At 36.5% G+C, this 18,094-nt stretch overlaps 1 protein-coding gene across 1 annotated transcript in view; it reads left to right on the forward strand.

Annotated features, from left to right (window-relative positions):
- Positions 1–18,094, forward strand: part of REV3L (REV3 like, DNA directed polymerase zeta catalytic subunit) — a 175,918-nt gene that overhangs the window by 39,292 nt on the left and 118,532 nt on the right. The window contains exon 2 of the mRNA XM_047101371.1: positions 16,390–16,579. Coding sequence (XP_046957327.1) covers positions 16,390–16,579 — 190 coding nt within the window. The remainder of the gene's footprint in view (positions 1–16,389; positions 16,580–18,094) is intronic.

Here is an 18,094-nt window from a genome sequence, read left to right on the forward strand (position 1 = left end):
CAAGAAATGTTAAATTCTTCAGAGAAAAGGAAAATTAGAGAAGGAATAAATGAAGGTAAAATAAAACCTTTTGTTTTCTTATTCTTAATTGATGTAATAGGGAAGTTCAAAACATAGAAACAATGTATTGGGTGATTACAGCTTATAGATAAGTGAAAATAGGTAGCAATGTTATAAGGGGCAGGAGAGAAGAATTTGGAATACTGTTTTAAGGCACTTACCCATGAAAGGCAGTATAATGTTATTTGACAGTGGAGGTAGTTTAGAGTAAATGTATCCTACAAACTCTAAAGCAATCACTAAAAAAAATTCAGTTTTTCTTTTAATACTTTAAAGATGGTACTCCACTGACTTCTGGTTTGCATTGTGTTTGATAAGTTTGGCAATATGTTTTTGTCCAACACTTTGGAATTCTAATTTTCATGACTTATAACTGCCTTATTCAGGCCCCCAAGTAACCAATTTTATGCTTAGGAGAACTAATTGGCCTTATCAGTCTGGTACTATTAAGTAACTAAACACAGTCCTAAGAAAACTTCCATTTAATTCATATACAAAGTTGTGTGACATTTGGTGGGGGGGTGGTTTGAGGGTTGGGAAGAGGCTATGCTGCTTCTACTTTTTGACAGAGCAAATATTAAGTATGTTTGGTAGTTCAGTTTTATTGTTCTTAAGTAAAGTCTGAAAGTTTTACTGTCTGAAAAAACTTTCTTACATTGATAGTTCTTAATCTTTAACTTTTTATCTGTTTCTGGTAATGATCACATTAAGTAGAACATCTCTCTGTAATTTGACAACATATCATCATGTGATTGAAGGTTTAAAGTAGTATACTTAGTGCATGATTAAATGGAAATAAAGATATGTAAGTTGTGTTAGTGGCTAATGTTCATACATCTCTCAATATATGCATGATTTCTGTGATGCAAATCTAGTAATTCATTTTAAAAGAATTTCTTTTAATGTTTATTTATTTTGAGAGAGACAGAGATAGCGCACAAGCAGGGGAAAGGCAGAGAAAGAGGGAGACACAGAATCTGAAGCAGGCTCCAGGCTCTGAGCACAGAGCCCAATGCGGGGCTAGAACTCACGAGATGTGAGATCATGACCTGAGCCTAAGTCAGACGCTCAACCGACCGAGCCACCCAGATGCCCTCCAATAATTCATTTTAATGTATGCATTGACTCTAATGGTATATACAGAATTAGATCTTCTTATTAGAGACCTCAAAAAAACAAAAACAAAAACAAACCATGACTATGGGTAGGTTAAAAAATTATACAAGAGCTTCATTCAGATACAGTTTTACAGATTTGCCTATTCATCCATGTTATACCATCTGTCAGTACTTCATTCCATTAAAATGGCTGAATAAACCATTGTATAGTTGTTCCACATGATATTTATCCATTTGTCAGTTGATGGACGTTTGAGTTATTACCACCTTTTGGCTATTATGAAAACTGCTACTATGAGCATTCATATACAAGTTTTTGTGTGGGTGTATGTTTTCATTTATCTTGGGCTATATAGCTATATATATATTTTTTTCATTTATTTTGGGCTATATATATATATATATATATATATATATATATATATAGCTATACACATACACACACACACACACACATACATCTATTCCTACATATATATACATAATATGTAGGAATGTAATTGCTGGTCTTATGATAACTTTGTTTAATCTTTTGAGGACCTACCAATCTATTTTCCAAAGCAGCTACACCATTTAACATTCTTACCACTAGTATATGAGGTTTCTAGTTTCTCTGCAACACTTGTTATTGTCTGACTTTTTGATTATAGCTGTCTAGTGGTTGTGAAGTGTATTTCATTGTGGTTTTGATTTGCATTTCATTGATGGCTACTGATGTTGAGCATCTTTTCATATACTTATGGGCCATTCTTATATCTTCTTGGAGAAATGTCTATTCAGATTCTTTGTCCATTTTAAAATTGGGTTATTTGTCTTTTTAGTAATGAGTTGTAAGCCTTATCAAACATGATTTTTAAATCTCTTATTCCCTGTGTTGTCCTTTCACTTTCTTATATTTAGGTAAAATTCTCAGGTCCTTCAGTGTTCAGCTACCATAGTGTGGTTGTGCAGTTTAATAGATTTGCATGATTTAAATTACCTGTAATATTTTATTTATGTGTCCTTGAAAGAAAATTCAGGTATTTATATATACAAATTTGACTGCATAGTAGTAACTTTATCTTGGTTAGCTATTAATACTGTTTTATTTTTATTTACTTATTTATTTATTTCAAATGTTTATTTTTGAGGGAGAGCATGAACTGGGGAGGGACAGAGAAAAAAGGAGGGAGGACAGAGGGTCCAAAGCAGGCTCCATGCTGACAGCAGTGAGCCTGATGGAGGGCTCGAACTCACAAACTGTGAGATCATGACCTGAGCCGAAGTCAGATGCTCAACCAACTGAGCCACCCAGACACCCCTGTTAATACTGTTTTAAATCACCAGAGGCAAAGTTTCACATATTAATCAGATTATTAATTTTACTTCAACACCTTGAATTACTTACCTTTCAATTGAAATACCACAAAGATTAATATGTGTGACCATACTGGCTGTAAAACATCTGAAACTAAAACAATATTTATTTTTTTCATTTTTTGTTTTTTTAAGTAGGCTCTACTCCCAGTGTGGGGCTTGAACTCATGCCCCTGAGATTAAGAGTCACATATTACCGACCGAGCCAGCCAGGCGCCCCAAAACAATATTGGTTTTATAAGCCAGAATTTTATTTTTAGCAAAAGCTAATAGACACTAGTTATTTTTATGACATTTAGTCTGAAAGGTACACATTTTCTTGGAGATTCTGCCTTGAAACCGCTGTTAGCAGTTTAACTTTCTAAGGCTAGACTTTTTAGAAAAATGTGATGATATACCATATTGTGTGAGCCTTTAAGTAGTACCCAAACTGAGGTGAACAGTCACTGTGAAGGTCAAAGTAATTACTAGTTTCCTTTCTATGATAATAATTGCAAACTAAGTTACATATGAATTTTGGACATGTCATTTCATCACATTTTGGATATATTAATCATAAAAATATTTGTATGTTACATTTTATTGCTGGTTAGTTTACTGTTATTTATTAAGGAAAGTTGATCCTTAATTCAATCCCTTCTAGTCCCCTTGCAAATATGGGAAGGTAGGAGAACATTTTAAATATCTTTGTTAGGTTTTGAAAAGAAATTGTAAGGAGAAAAAAGCAGTCCAATTTTCTAGACTTAGTTGAAAGACATCGTATTTTGTTGGTTTTCCAACAACAAATTCTCAATTCTCTGACATCACCTGTGGGTGTCTTGTAATTCAGTTCAGTTATGACACTACTCAAAATTAGTGTAGACACCACAGGGTAAGGGATCAGCTCCACAAGACTGCCCCCACTTCAGATGCCAGCCATAAATGGATACCCAGGCTACCTGCACTTCTGCCAGGCCGATTACAAATTTGGGGGTTCTCTCAACCCTTCCTCAGGCTCAGTAAATTGCTAGAATAACATCTAGAACTCAGAACCCTATGTTTGCACAGTTTATTATAAAGTGTACAGTGAATAGCCAGATGAAGACATACATAGGGCAACGTTCAGAAGGGTCCTGAGCACCAACCAGGAAGCTTTCCCAAGCCTTCATTGTTCCAGAATGTCTGTTGAAGTTTCATTACACAAGAATGATTGATCGAATCACTGACTATTTATGATTGAACTAAATCATAAGTCCTTCTCTTCTCCCTGGAGGTGAGGTGGCAGATGGGGAAATGGGGTTGAAAATACCAATCCTGTAATGATATGGTTGATTCCTCGGGCAAGCAGCCCTCTGTTGTGAAGCCATCTAAAGAGCTCATCATGGGTCAACTCATTAGTATAAATTCCATTGTGATAGAAAGGGGTTCATTATTAATAACCAAAGATAGCCTATTGTTCAGGAAATACCAAGGGTTTTAGGAGCTCTGTGCCAAGAATTAGGCACAAAGACCAAATATATGCTGTTGTTTTTTCTTTTTTATCAAACCACACATGCCTACCCAACATGTATCAAATACCTACTGTATTCTAGGCTCTCTGCTAGGCATTGAGAGTAGGAAGAATAAGAAGACATGGTACATGGTGTTCAAGGAACTCATGCTGTAGGTATGGAGACAAAGACAGTGAAGTTGTATCTTAGGTGGGAATTAGGTTTTGAAGCAAACGTATGAGATTAAAACCTTTTATAGGCAGAATTTCCTTGACAATCGCTTAAATTGCATGAATTCTATCACACTATCTTTTAATAAATCCAATGGCTTAAATTTCCTTATATATTGACATAGGGGCACCTGGGTGGCTCATTCGGCTACACATATGACTCTTGATTTCAGCTCAGGTCATGATCTCATGGACAATAACCTCATAGACACTAATCACTTTTCTTCAGTTGAGCTCTAGTTGAAAGAGTTGATCCCCAAACAGGGCCATGTTTTATGAAAACTGAACTGTATCTTTTTTTTTTTTTTAAGTTTGTTTATTTATTTTGAGAGAGGGAGGGGCAGAGAGGGAGAAGAGAGAGAATCTCAAGCAGTCTTGGTGCTGTCAGTGCAGAGCCCAACGTGGGGCTCAATCCTGTAACCATGAGATCATGACCTGAGCCAAAATCAAGAATTGGACACTTAACCTACTGAGCCAACCAGGTGCCCCTGAACTGTATCTTTTAGACAGAATCACACTTACTTAGTTGCCTCTTTCAATAGGAGATGCTTCCATTTTAGAAGTACAAAGGAACTGAAACAAAATAAGGAATTATATAAGGATTTATATACCCCATCTCATGGTGCTAGATCATAAATTTATTAACTGGGCACACTGCACCATTTAGTTGTGTTCTCCTATTCATTCACTTTGTCTCTTTCTCTCCCTATGTGAGTCTCTTCCCATCCCCCTTGATCCCTTCCTACCCAAGTAAATAAAATGCATATATGATGTGATTCTACTGTATATAAACATACCTGTCACATAAGGGCATAATAGATTTATATATCATATAAATTCCTTAATTATTCACATAAATAAGGAAACAAGTCATACACTTTTGTAGGTAGAAGAGGGTGCGTATACTTGAAATACTTGCTATTTCAAATAAGTAATAGCAAGTATTTCAAGTATATCTCTCCAGCCAGGGAGCTGGCTCTTAATAGATGCAGTTATAGTATTTTCTATCTAAATGTTTTTTGTGTTTTTCAGAAAATACTTTACATCAAACTTTTCTTCTATTTCCTCAGTGATGATTCTTCTGGTTATGGAGTACGTTAATTAATTCAAGGATGTATATTGAGCATGTTTGAGACATGGCTGAGACAAAAGATTCTGGTCCTCAGAGTTTTTTCTTTGGCTTGTGATGCTTCTATAAGTTGTCTTCATTTTGCGTAGTACTCAAATTGTATTGGTGAATGTAAAGTGGGAATATTGATCTTCCCCATTGAGTTGAGAGCTGTAGGGCAAGATATGTATGTCCTTCAGCCACCTACCAGTTCTGAGTAGTTTTACACCTCCCATTTTGCTGTTTGTTTTCTCTGTCTTATGCTCTTTTGTTGTTTTATTCCTCCATTACAGTCTTCTTTTATACTAAATAGATATTTTCTAGTACATTTTAATTCCATTTCCCTTCCTTCCTTCCTCTCTCCTCCTATCTCTCTCCCTTTCTTTCTCTTTCTTTTAGTTATTTTCTTTATGGTTATTCTGGGTATTACAATTAACATCTTAATAAGACACTTTAGTTTGGATTAATCCCAATTTAATTTTCATACAGGCATACCTCAATGTACCTCACTTTGTTGTGCTTTGCCAATACTGTGTTTTTTACAAATTGAAGGTTTGTAGCAACCCCGCATCAAGCAAGTCTATCAGTATCATTTTTCCAATGGCACTTGATCACCTGGTGTCTGTGTCATATTTTGGTAACTTGCAGTATTTTAAACTTTGATTATTCTGTTTGCTATGGTGATGTGTGATCAGTGATTTTGACTTGCTAAAACCTTAGATGATTGTTAGCATTTTTTACCAAGAAAATACATATTTTTTAAATATTTATTTATTTTTGAAAGAGTGCAAGCAGGAGAGGGGCAGAGAGAGGGTGACAGAGTATTTGAAGCGGGCTCTGTGCTGACAGCAGGAAGCCCGATGTGGGGCTTGAACTCATGAACTGCGAGATCATGACCTGAGCCGAAGTCGGATGCTCAACCAACTGAACCACCCAGGTGCCCCAAGAAAATATTTTTTTAATTAAAGTGTGCACATTGTTTTTTCAGACATGATGCTATTGCCCACTTAACAGACTACAGTATAGTGTAAATATAATTTTTAGATGCACTGGGAAACCAAAAAATTCTTTTGACTCACTTTATTGCATTATTTGCCTTATTGCAGTGGTCTGGAACTGAACCCACAATATCAGTATACCTGTAGTATATGAAAACTTTGTTCCATTATAGCATCACTTATGCAGATTACATCATTACACATTATAAACCTCTCGACACAATTTTATAATTATTATTTTATGCACCTGTCTTAAGGTCTTAGGTAGCAGAAGGAAAGAATTATAAAAATAAGTGTTTATTATCTTTTTTATTTACCTATGTAGTTACCTTGACTGGTACTCTTTATTTCTTAGTGTGGATTTAAGTTACTGCCTATTGTCTTTTCATTTTAGCCTGAAATGAAATTTCCTTTAATATTTTTTGCGGGTCAGGTCCGCAAGTGACAAGTTCCCTTAATTTTCAATTAGCTGGGAATATCTTGATTTTTTCTTCCTTCTCATCTCACCTAGGTCTCCTTTGTTTTCACAGGGTAGTTTTGCTAGTTACAGAATTTTTGGTTAACAGTCTTTTTTTTTTTTTTTTTTCATCACTTTGTTTTATCCCTCTGGCCTCCATGGTTTCTAATGAGAAGTCAGCTTTTAATCTTACTGAGGAAATTTTGTACATGATGAATTGCTCTTCTTTTGCCACTTTTCTTTTTCTTTTCTTTCTTTCTTTTTTTTTTTATTTATTTTGAGGGGTGGAGGGACAGAGAGAGAATTCCAAGCCAGCTCTGCACTGACAGTGCAGATGCGAGGCTTGAACTCAAAACTGTGAGACCATGACCTGAGCCAAAGCCTGATACTTAACCAGCTGAGATCCAGGTGCCCCTCTTTTGCCACTTTCAAGATTTTTTCTTTGTTTTTTGGCAGTTTGGTTATGATACATCTTGGCATGGATCTCTGAATTTCTCCTGCTTGCAATTTACTAAGGTTTTTAGATAATCAGATTAATGTCTTCCATCAAATTTGGGAATATTTTTGCCATTCTTTTTTCAAATATTCTTTCCATCCTTTTCTTTCTCTCTTCTGCTGCTGAAGCTCATATTATGTATATGTTGGTATCCTTGATGGAATCCCATAGATCTCTGAGGCTCTGTTAATATTTTGTCATTCTTTTTCTTTTTTGTTCCTCAAATTAGCTAACCTGTCTTCAAGTTCATGGATTCTTCTGCCAGTTCAAGTATGTTCTTGACCCTCTTTAGTACAATTTTCATTTCTATTGTACTTTTCAACATCAAAATTTCTGATTCTCTTTTATAATCTCTTTCTATTCATTTATATTTTCTATTAGGTAAGACATGATTCTCAAACTTCCATTTAATACTTTAGACACAATCTCCTTTTATTCTTTGGAATATTTTTAATAGCTGGTTTGAAGTCTTTGTCTAGTGAGATGAACGTCTGGGCTTCTTCAGGGACGGTTTCTATTAACTTCCTTTTTCCCCCTGTGTGTGGGCCATGCTTTTCTTTTTCTTTGTATGTCTTATGTTGAAACTAGATGTTTTGAGTAATATGACAGTTAAGGAAGTCATATTCCTCCCTAACCCCATGATTTGTTTTTGCTCTGTTGTTGGTGATGTTGTTTGTTTCTTTAGTGACTTTTCTGAGTTAATTCTGTACAGTCTCTGTTCTTTGAAGTCCCTGTTCAGCTAACTTATTGGTCAGAATTTCCTTTAAATGTCTTGAGCCAATAGGTCTCCTTCCAGCTTTTGTTGAGGGGCTCTATATGCGTGTGTGTTGGTGCAGAGCCTCAAGGTCAGCCAGTATTGAAAGATTAGGGCTTTCTCAGCTCTTCCTGAGCATAACTCCACACATATACATAGCCTTATGAATTCCCAGGACTATACTACACCTTTCAAGTTCTTATGGACATTTCAGTCCTCAGTTTTTCCTTTTAAGCTTTTTTGTTTAGCCTTTTGTTAGCTGCAACTAGTAAACCCCCCTCAGGCAACTGTAATGTTAAACAGTTGCTGCTGATTGTTTTCCACAGTATGTTGCAGACGGAACTGTCTGTACACATGGAGTGAGCTCTGCGACTGATCAAATAAAGACAAGTCCTGAGAATGGAGCTTTTCATTTTCAGTGAGCTGCCAGGCAGGTCAAATAGTGACAATTTTCTGGTAATCGGGCTTTTGGGGAACTATAAATCTGTTCTCTTTTCTGTAGTTGCAAAGCTTTGGTTTTCAAGGCTGCTCTGGAGCTGAGGAGGGGAGGGGATTGGATTAGGGCAAGTTAGAATACCACAAAGCTTGCTCTTCTTGCTAAGATTCAACTGGTTTTCTTGCATAAACACTCCTTGGACTGTCACCAGCTTTTTAGGTAATTTCCAAAGGGCTGAAAAAAGTTGATTTTGACAGAATTTGCCAGTGTTCTTGTTGCTTTTATGGAGGGGAGTGGGTTTTTAAAGGTTCTTCCTCTGCCATTCTGGAAGTGTCTCTTGCCATTTCTACATACTGTTATCTGCCTCCTGCTTCCAGTCGCTGATACAGCCCGTCATTGCTTATGTTTCTCTTATACATTTCTTAAGTTTTTTTAAATTTTAATGTTTATTTATTTTTGACAGAGAGAAAGAGAGAGAGACAGAGCATGAGCAGGGGAGGGGCAGAGAAAGAGGGAGACACAAATCTGAAGCAGGCTCCAGGCTCCAAGCTGTCAGCACAGAGCCCGACGCGGGGCTCGAACTCACAGACCGTGAGACCATGACCTGAGCTGAAGTCGGACACTCAGCCGATGAACCACCCGGACGCCCCTCTCTTACACATTTCTAATGAGCCCTTGGAACTTTCTGGTTCCATGGCTAATACGCTTGCCTGGCAACCCTCTCAGGGGCTCATTCTCTCATATCCCAACCACATAGATCAAAATCTTTTATTTCCTCCTTTAAATACGAGTATTCCTCAAGTTTCTGATCTATGCTCCTTCTCTTACCTATGCGTTCTCTTGGGCATTTTTTACCCATTATTCGGACTCCCAAATCTGTCTTCTTCTCTAGCTCAGATCTCTCTCTCAAGCTCTTTATCTTTGTACCTAATTGTGCTTAATGTAAATCTCCATTTGGAAATTCTGTCAACATGTAAAATTCCACAAGTTAAAAATAGAAATCAGCCTACTGTTCTTTCTTAGTTTTCTTTGAAAGACATTCACATCAGTCCAGTTGGCTAAACCAAAAACTTGCCTCATCTTTGATTCTTTTACCCTACTCCCAAATTCTAGTCAGTTACCTCTGAATTCTGTGCCCTAAATCCATCTTGATGTTTTCTCCATCTCTACTGACTTTCTCTCCTGAATTACTTCAACAGCCTCCTAAACAGATTTTCCTATTAAAGTTCTGTCCCTAGCTTTCGCACAATGTGTCCACAAGGAAACTTTATAAAATGCAAATCCACACAGGTCACAGAATCTACACATGACCACATATACACACATACACACTTTGCCTTTCTCCCCATTGAACTTTTTGCTTCTTCCTGGCTACATTTTTCTTATTCCCAGACCACGTATGTTCTTACTTGCTTTCAGACTTTTGTACGTACTGCAACATTCTTTCTCACTTTGCTCTTTTTGTTACTTACTCTGGGAAGCCTTTCTATATTCTCACAAATCTGAGTTAGATACTTTTTGATACTGTAATTGCCTGTTTACTCATCTTTATCTCTGAGTAGAATGTAAAAAGTTCATGAGTTCAGGGACTGTGATTATGAGCAGCCTGTGGTCTAGCACCTGACATTGGCCTTTCACAAAGTATTTAAAGAACAGAGAATTTATGCCTACATTTATGAATGAAGAAACCAGTGACGCTTGGGTGGCTCAGTCAGTTGTGTCCAACTCTTGGTTTAGGCTCAGCTCATGATCTCATGGTTCATGAGATTGAGCCGCGTCAGGCTCCACACTGACAGTGCAGAGCCTGCTTTCTATTCTCTCTCTCCCTCTCTCTGCCCCTCCCCTGCTCATGTGTGTGTGCATGTGCACTCTTCAAAATAAATAAACTAAAAAAAATAAATGAGGAAACCAATCGTGTTTAACACTGGAAATACAAAGATATATTAGACAAGTGTGTAAATAAAATAGGCCTTTGAAACATCTGGTGTTTGAAAGATACAGTTCTGTTATTAATGTAGGATTGATAACTTAAAGCCAGTGATTCTAAATAAAGCCATGTATAATTTAGTTGAAGAAATAAAATGGCATTAATAAATGTGAAACCCCAAAGCATTATTTACAAATGAAAGGAGAAAATGAAGAGAAAGTGTCAGGAAGTTATATATGTATGCCCTTTGTATGGTTAATGATAATACTTAGGGGTTTTTTTTTTGTTTTTTGTTTTGTTTTTTAATTTCTGAGTCATTTAGAAGTAGATGACTTCTTCCTGCCTTTTTCTTACACAAACTGTATATTTAGAAAATCTCCATAAGCAAAAAGAAAATAAAATCTTTATCTCATTTAATATGTTATATATATATATAAATAATTGAAATAAACCTGAATATTACCTGAAGTAAATATAAACATCTCTTCATGCCAGGAAACATACTTCTACACCATCTGTTGCTGAAGTTGGCACACTTTTTTTCTGTAAAGGGCCATACAGTATATATTTTAGGCTTTGCAGGCTTGGTCTCTGTTGCAACTTCTCAACTCTGCCTGTTAGCAAAGCAGCAATAGCCCATTCCAAATAAATTTATTGGTGTGTTCCAATAAATTTGTACTTACAAAGACAGTAAGCAGGAATTGGTATAAGAGCCATAGATCTATGATAGAGATACATCATAATTAATCTATTTTTGGAAGTTTATATTGTCTTCAATTTTTTTTTTTTTTTACTATTGGTAATACTGTCTTAGCATCTTAATATATATTTATTTATTTTAATGCTTATTTATTTTTGAGAATGAGAGAGAAAGTGTGAGCAGGGGAGGGGCACAGAGAGAGCAGGGGCAGAGGATCTGAGGCAGTTTCTACACTGACAGCAGAGAACCTGATGTGGGGCTCGAAGTCACAAACTATGAGATCATGACCTGAGCTGAAGTCGGATGCTCAACTGTGACTGAGTCACCCAGGCGCCCAAGCATCTTAATATTTAAATGTTCATGTATATTCTTAATTTTTTTAGGATAAATTCTGAAAATGTAATTTCTAGAGCTAAGAGTACTTAAGATTTTTTTTTCTTAGATGGTAATGGGTGATATAACATTTGCTTTCTGTGACTAAGTTTTGCTTGGTTCATTTTGTGGTTTTGTGGGAATGGGGAAAAAAAGATGGAGTGAAATTTTAGAAAGAAGCAAAGAAAGACTGCTTGGAGGGAAACAGATTGAGGTAATTACAGTGATATAAAACTTAAAAAGAGATATTCCAAAAAGAAAATATGAAAAATTCCATAAATACACATTTTCCTGTTCACATACCAAGTTTTTCTGTTTGATAGCTCTGTAGAGTTTTGTTTAAAATCTTGTGTATATTGAGTTTGAGATTTGGGAGATGGGTTGCAAGTTACAAAATAAGCATTTCTTATTCAGTCTCCTAGGATACTCTTAGGCCAGCATGATTTTGATTGTGGTGACCAGTCAGCTTGTTTTAAAAAGAAAAGAGAAAACATAAGCTCTTCTGTTCTGGATGATGAAGTCTAATCAGTTGGAGCAGGGATTGGCAAACTACTATCCATGGACCAAATTCCTCCCGCTGCCTGTTTTTGTAAATGAAATTTTGTTGGAACAACACAGCCATGCACATACTACTGTCTGTGGCTGCTTTCAGGCTACAGTGGCAGAGTTAAGTAGTTATATCAGACACAGTATGGCCCATAAAGCCTAAAATATTTACCATTTCCCACTTGACAGGAAAAAATTGCGGACCTCAGAATTAGAGAAAAGATACATGGTAGTTTTTCTGTTTATCAAAAATGGATCTACAAAAAAAATAGGTAATTTTGCTATGGATAAACTAAGATTTTATGCACAATTTAATTAAGAGACCAAATCTAGGCACTTAAAATATAGAAGACAATGTGGGAAAATGACATAAGAAATGTTGGAATACAGAGGACTTAATATTTGGTGTACTTCTAAGTTCTGTAAAAGATTAGCTTCACAGTGCCCGAGTACTCTGGCTGTTACAGAGACACCTACCTTTGTTATAGAAGCCCTACTTACACAGAGTTGGAAAGTAGCCAGCTCCACACAGTTTTGCCATGGTGTCTAAAAGCCAGCAGTTATGCTGTGACAAGTTTCTGTGGAGCTTTCCTGAAACATCTTTATTGCACTTTCTGAATTAGGCAACATCAGTCAAATTGCAAAGTCCAAACTCTTAAAAAATTTTGAAACCTGTATGTATGCGTGTGTGTGTGTGCACACACACACACACACACACACACACACACACACACATGCTTATTCTCCAAATGGCAGTCTTTTTTCCTACTGAGTTTGCTGCTTTAATTCAGTTTGACATGACAGTAAGAGGGGACATTCAGAAATTAGAGATACAAAGAATGCCGGTTGCTTGCTTTCTTTGGGTACATATGTTACTTAGAAATAGCTAATACTTTAAACAGTTTAAGAATCCCAAATCATTTAGCAGGGTTTCAAAATAGCATAGTTTTCACTAGTTTTATAAAAGCATTCTTAAAAGAATCCTGTGTATGGAACTCTTTAGAGTATAGTGAAAAGGCCTCTGTATTGAAGATGCAAGTTCTTGTCTACAGCCATACCTCCCTGAATGCGTCCAGTCTCGCCTGAAGTTGCAAGTTCTTAACTAGGCAACTAACTAGATGTTGAAAAAATCCTAAGTGCTCAGTACCAGCTGCCTACCTGTGGACTTAATTTATGAGAGAGAAGCCACTGACTGAATGCTGAAGGCACTGATTTTAGGGTGTTTTTCTCATAGCTGAATCTGATCCTAACTGATGGGGGTGGGGCAGAATAGTTTATCTCCAAGGGACTTTACATATGTGTGGCCCCACACATTTGCGTGGGGTAGAGCTGATGAAGGGAAATCTATAGAAGTTGTCTGTACCTTATCAAGATAAAGTAATACAATTACAGAATTACAAGTTTTACAATAATAAAAGACCTACTGTTGCCAGACAAATTGATTGACACATTCATTATTACACATTTGTTTTTCCTTGCTTAACTTTTTGAACTTATTTTGTCTTGTTTCTCCTCATTTTCTTTTCTATGATAGTCATTCTATATTAGAGCCATCAGTGCAATGCCAAGAATTCTTTCTGCTGTGGTTGTTCTTCAGGAGGTTATTCTTGAGCAAGAGTGGTAAGGCACAGAGTCATCCCTAGCTTCTGGAGAACCAGAGGGGAATACACCCGTGTTGATGTAGTGACTACAGTGTAGCATGGGACTTTGGGTTATTCGGGGCAGGAAAGAGCAGTAAGCTGAGGACTCACCCCAACACCCATGTCCCCCGGTAACTCTGTAATCCTTAGTTGTATCAAAGTCCCTCTGTTTTTATAGATTCCTTTTTTCAGATACTCAAGGCTTTTATACCATTCCTTTCCTCAACTAATAAATCTATTTAGCTAAGGGATTGTTCATCATTTAATAAATATTTATTAAGCACATATTATGTGCTCTCTGCTAGGTTTGGGGATATTATGATCTTTCAACCACACTACCAGCTCCAAAGAAGTTTCAAATGAGAGATAAGGAAACAGGCGTTTACATTACAAAATAAGAGCTTAAGAGTTAAGGGAGCCAGCATTAACTTTTTAAAAAATTGAACCAGCATGGTTAAATGAAAAGAGCATTGATTTTAGATTTTATTGATCTGCTTTTAAATTTTGATTCAGTTACCTAATAGGTATGTGATTTTGGGAAAATAACCTTTGTGATACTTGTAAGGTTGTTGTATGTTTTAGAAATAAATACACGTAACGCACTTAGTTCAGTGCCTGCTAAATAAATCATTTCTTTTTTCCTAAATCATATACCTAAGTTTCAAAGCCTATAAATAGATAATTGTTCTGGCCCCTACTTCACAGGAGATGGAAAAGTGGGAATTAAAAAAAAAAATTCTATGACCTTTGAATATCCTACCTGTAAAGAAACTTGGTAGAAATCAGATTTTATAATCATTCCTTGTAAAATTTATCTAAATTTCCATTATTGAGATATAGGGACTATAAAATTAATACCTTAAGAGCTTACAGAATTGCTTATAAAATACACTGTTACACTAAATATGTAACCACTGGTCTTAGATTTGCCAGCTTAGAAGAGGATACTTCTGTCTCTACCTCCCTTACCCCCACGGTGTAACATCCCAGTTGCTCTTAACCAAATTGAGGTTTATATCTTGAATGGTAATAGTTGTAACATTTTTTCATGAGATGTTTAAAAAGCATTCAAGTAGATCATCAGTAAACTATTTAAATATGTTTTTAAATACTCAGAATTTGATTTTTTTCTATTTGAAGAATTAAAAAACTGCAATATTTAGGAAATAGTACCATGTTTGAAATGAAACAAAAATAGGCACTGAATTTGCTTTTAACTGAAAGGGTTTTTTTTCTATTTCTTTGAGATTAAATTAAGCAGCATAACTGCTGCTAAAAATAGAAAGTGGTCTAACAGCAATGCAATTTGTAATTGTTCAAAAGTGTGGAAGTTGGTAGTTGAAATTCGAATTCCACACTTGTGAGGCTATAGATCTTATTCCATTGTGTGATTGTTCTTTCCAGTTTTGCTATGCTGTATGTAATAACTGTTCCAGATTTATTTGTTAAGTCTGTTGTAGCCGTACCTTAAAAATAAGATAAGCTGATGTTATTTACTATAGAAAGTATGAAATACAACAGAATATAGAACTATTTTCTGGGTATTTTATATAAATCATTCTGAATTATAAATAGGAAATAGTAAGCAAACAAATAGTTACTTTCCTACCAAGAAAGAAAAAAAATCTCAGTGAAGCAGAGTAGGGTAAGGGGTGGGGGAGAAACCAGGGCTTATGTTGGCAGGGCAGTGCAGGGATAGTGAGTGACAGCCTGAGGAGAAAAATGGATATGTTCTTCCATCACTGCCATTCTCTCTGTTTGAAATAGACAAATGGCATGTACCCAAGGGGAGCTAGGGACAATGCTCTGAGGATAGGAGCCACTTCTGTACAGCCCTGCCAAATTCATGAGCGTAATGGTGCATCTGTTTTTTGTTGCTGCTGTTGTTACTTAACCTTGTCATGGATACATTACTGTTTCTGTGGCACTTCTTTCGTGGGTTGTTACTCATACTACTTTCTTTATCATGGCTGTGCTGGATTTTCTGTTGGCAAGTCCGCACCATTTACCCCTTCTGCACCTTGCCTGATACAGTGGCTTCCTGGGAAGTGTACATGCTTGTTTTTTCATCTCTCATTGTGTCTACCCCTGTCCACCAAATGTGCAGTTTAGATATCCAGAAGTCTATTATAGACAAATGATATATTTTTGTCTTTTTTGGTTTTGTTTTCTAATAGCAAAATTTCATTTTTACCCCTCCCAAACTCCCCTCCCCACCCTTAATAGCAAAATTCCACATACTGGAACTGCTTTTATCCTCTGAACAGCAAACGTTCAGAGTAGTCTGTCTCAGGAAAGTCTCTGGTTTGAAAACATTTATGCCAAGACAGATATTCATTGATTTATTTAATGAACTTTCAGTGACTTTTTATAAGGTTCATAACACTGTGCTAAGTGGTATTATTATAGGGCAATTCAGTGAAGTATATAAAGCTAGTTAGATTGTGAGGGTAAAATATTCAAACGTTTTCGCCAAAACTATTTAAATCATACTGGAATGCTTATGTTTATAAAATGCTTCTAAATGTTCTGTTGTAAAATGTAGGTGTAAAATGTAAAAAATAGGTGGCTTTAATTATACGTTAATTTTCTTCAACTGTTAGTTATCCTAGATAAGCCGTGTTGTCATTAGAATGTTTAAATGACTTGCATTCTGTGCTTTGTAATGTTAAAAATTTTAAATGTATCTCAAGACTAAACTTTATAATGTGTTACATTTTAGGTCAGAAGACATGTCTTCATCTACATGGCATCTTTCCTTACCTCTATGTGCCATACGATGGTTATGGACAGCAGCCAGAAAGCTATCTTTCTCAGATGGCATTCAGTATCGACAGAGCACTTAATGTGGCTTTAGGCAATCCATCTTCCACTGCTCAGCACGTGTTCAAAGTGTCATTAGTATCAGGAATGTAAGTATATGTTAACATCTTTTTAAATTTTTATGTTTTTAGTACTAAGTAAAAGAAAAGCTATCTGATTTAAAGATACTGTTTATTTTTCTTCTACTTCTAATGGGAGTGGGGCGAATTTTATGTTGTAACTTTAAAAAAATTTTTATTAATGCTTATTTTAGAGAGGTGCAAGCACACGCACGAACAGTGGAGGGGCAGAGAGAGAGGGAGACAGAGAATCCGAAGCAGGCTCCAGGCTCTTAGCTGTCAGCACAGAGCTCGACATGGGGCTTGAGCTCCCAAACTGTGAAATCATGACCTGGGCCAAAGTCGGATGCTTAACTGACTGAGCCACCCAGGCGCCCCTATGCTGTAACATTTTAAAGTAAATTTTTGTTGCAGTGAAAGATAGATGGTTAACAGTGATTCTTGTTTTAACCTTTTCCATTTCTACACTTCTTAGACCTGTAGAAATTCATGTAATTTATTCATCAAATACTTATTGAGCACCTTCCATGTGCTAGGCTCTGATCTAGGTGCTTGGGATATATTGGTGAACAAAACAAAGATCCGTGCCACCGTGGAGGTTACAGTCTAGTAATGGGAAATAGAAAATAACCAATCGATATAACATGAAATAAATTTATTCATTTATTATGTGATAGTGCTATAGAATAAAGATGTAGAGCAGGATAAGAAGTTTCAATAGTGTAGGGTAGAGAAATGGACTGGTGGCAGTTTTATATAGGATAATCAGGAAAGGTGTTATTGACAAGGTAAATAGACTTTTGAGCAAAGACTTGAAGGTGAGGGAGTAGGAACAACATGGAGGCCAGGTAGCTAGAATGGAGGGAAAAGAGAGTAGGACAAAATGAGGTTAGGGAGAGATGAATGGATGGAAATTGTGTTGGCCAGTGGTTCTTAAAGTATGGTTTCCAGGATCACCAACTTCAGCTTTACCTGGTTTGAAAGCTATGAGAATGCACCTATCAGATCTCCGAATACAAGGAGCATAATTGAACAGTGGCCCCACTATTGCACTGAAATCTATCATTCCATATAAACTGTAGCTGCTTTCCATAAGCTACTTCCAGCCAATGGCTAAGCCTGGGAAGGATACTAGGGCAGGCCTGTTCCTAGGAAGCACTTGAGAACTCTCTGAAAGCCTTTCTGCACTTAGTTTAGAATCACATTGCTAGAATCATACTTCTACATCAGTAGAAGATATTGCTACCGATCTTCCCTCTGTCCCTCTTTCTTTCTTCTTTTTTTTTTTTTTAAATTTTTTGATGTTTATTTATTTTTGAGAGAGTGAGACAGAGAGAGAGTGTGTGAACAGGGGAGGGGCAGAAAGAGAGGGAGACAGGATCCGAAGTAGGCTCCACGTTCTGAGCTGTCAGCACAGAGCCCGAAGCGGGGCTCGAACTCACAGAGCGTGAGATCATGAGCCGAAGTCAGACGCATAACCGACTGAGCCACTCGGGTGCCCCTGTCCCTCTTTCTTTCATTTGGGACCAGATGTTATCTAATTTT

Source organism: Lynx rufus, unplaced genomic scaffold (genome assembly GCF_022079265.1).
Source record: "Lynx rufus isolate CCGP_SWC_20201006 ecotype Redwood Valley unplaced genomic scaffold, mLynRuf1.p SCAF_6, whole genome shotgun sequence".
Taxonomy (NCBI): Eukaryota; Metazoa; Chordata; class Mammalia; order Carnivora; family Felidae; genus Lynx; species Lynx rufus.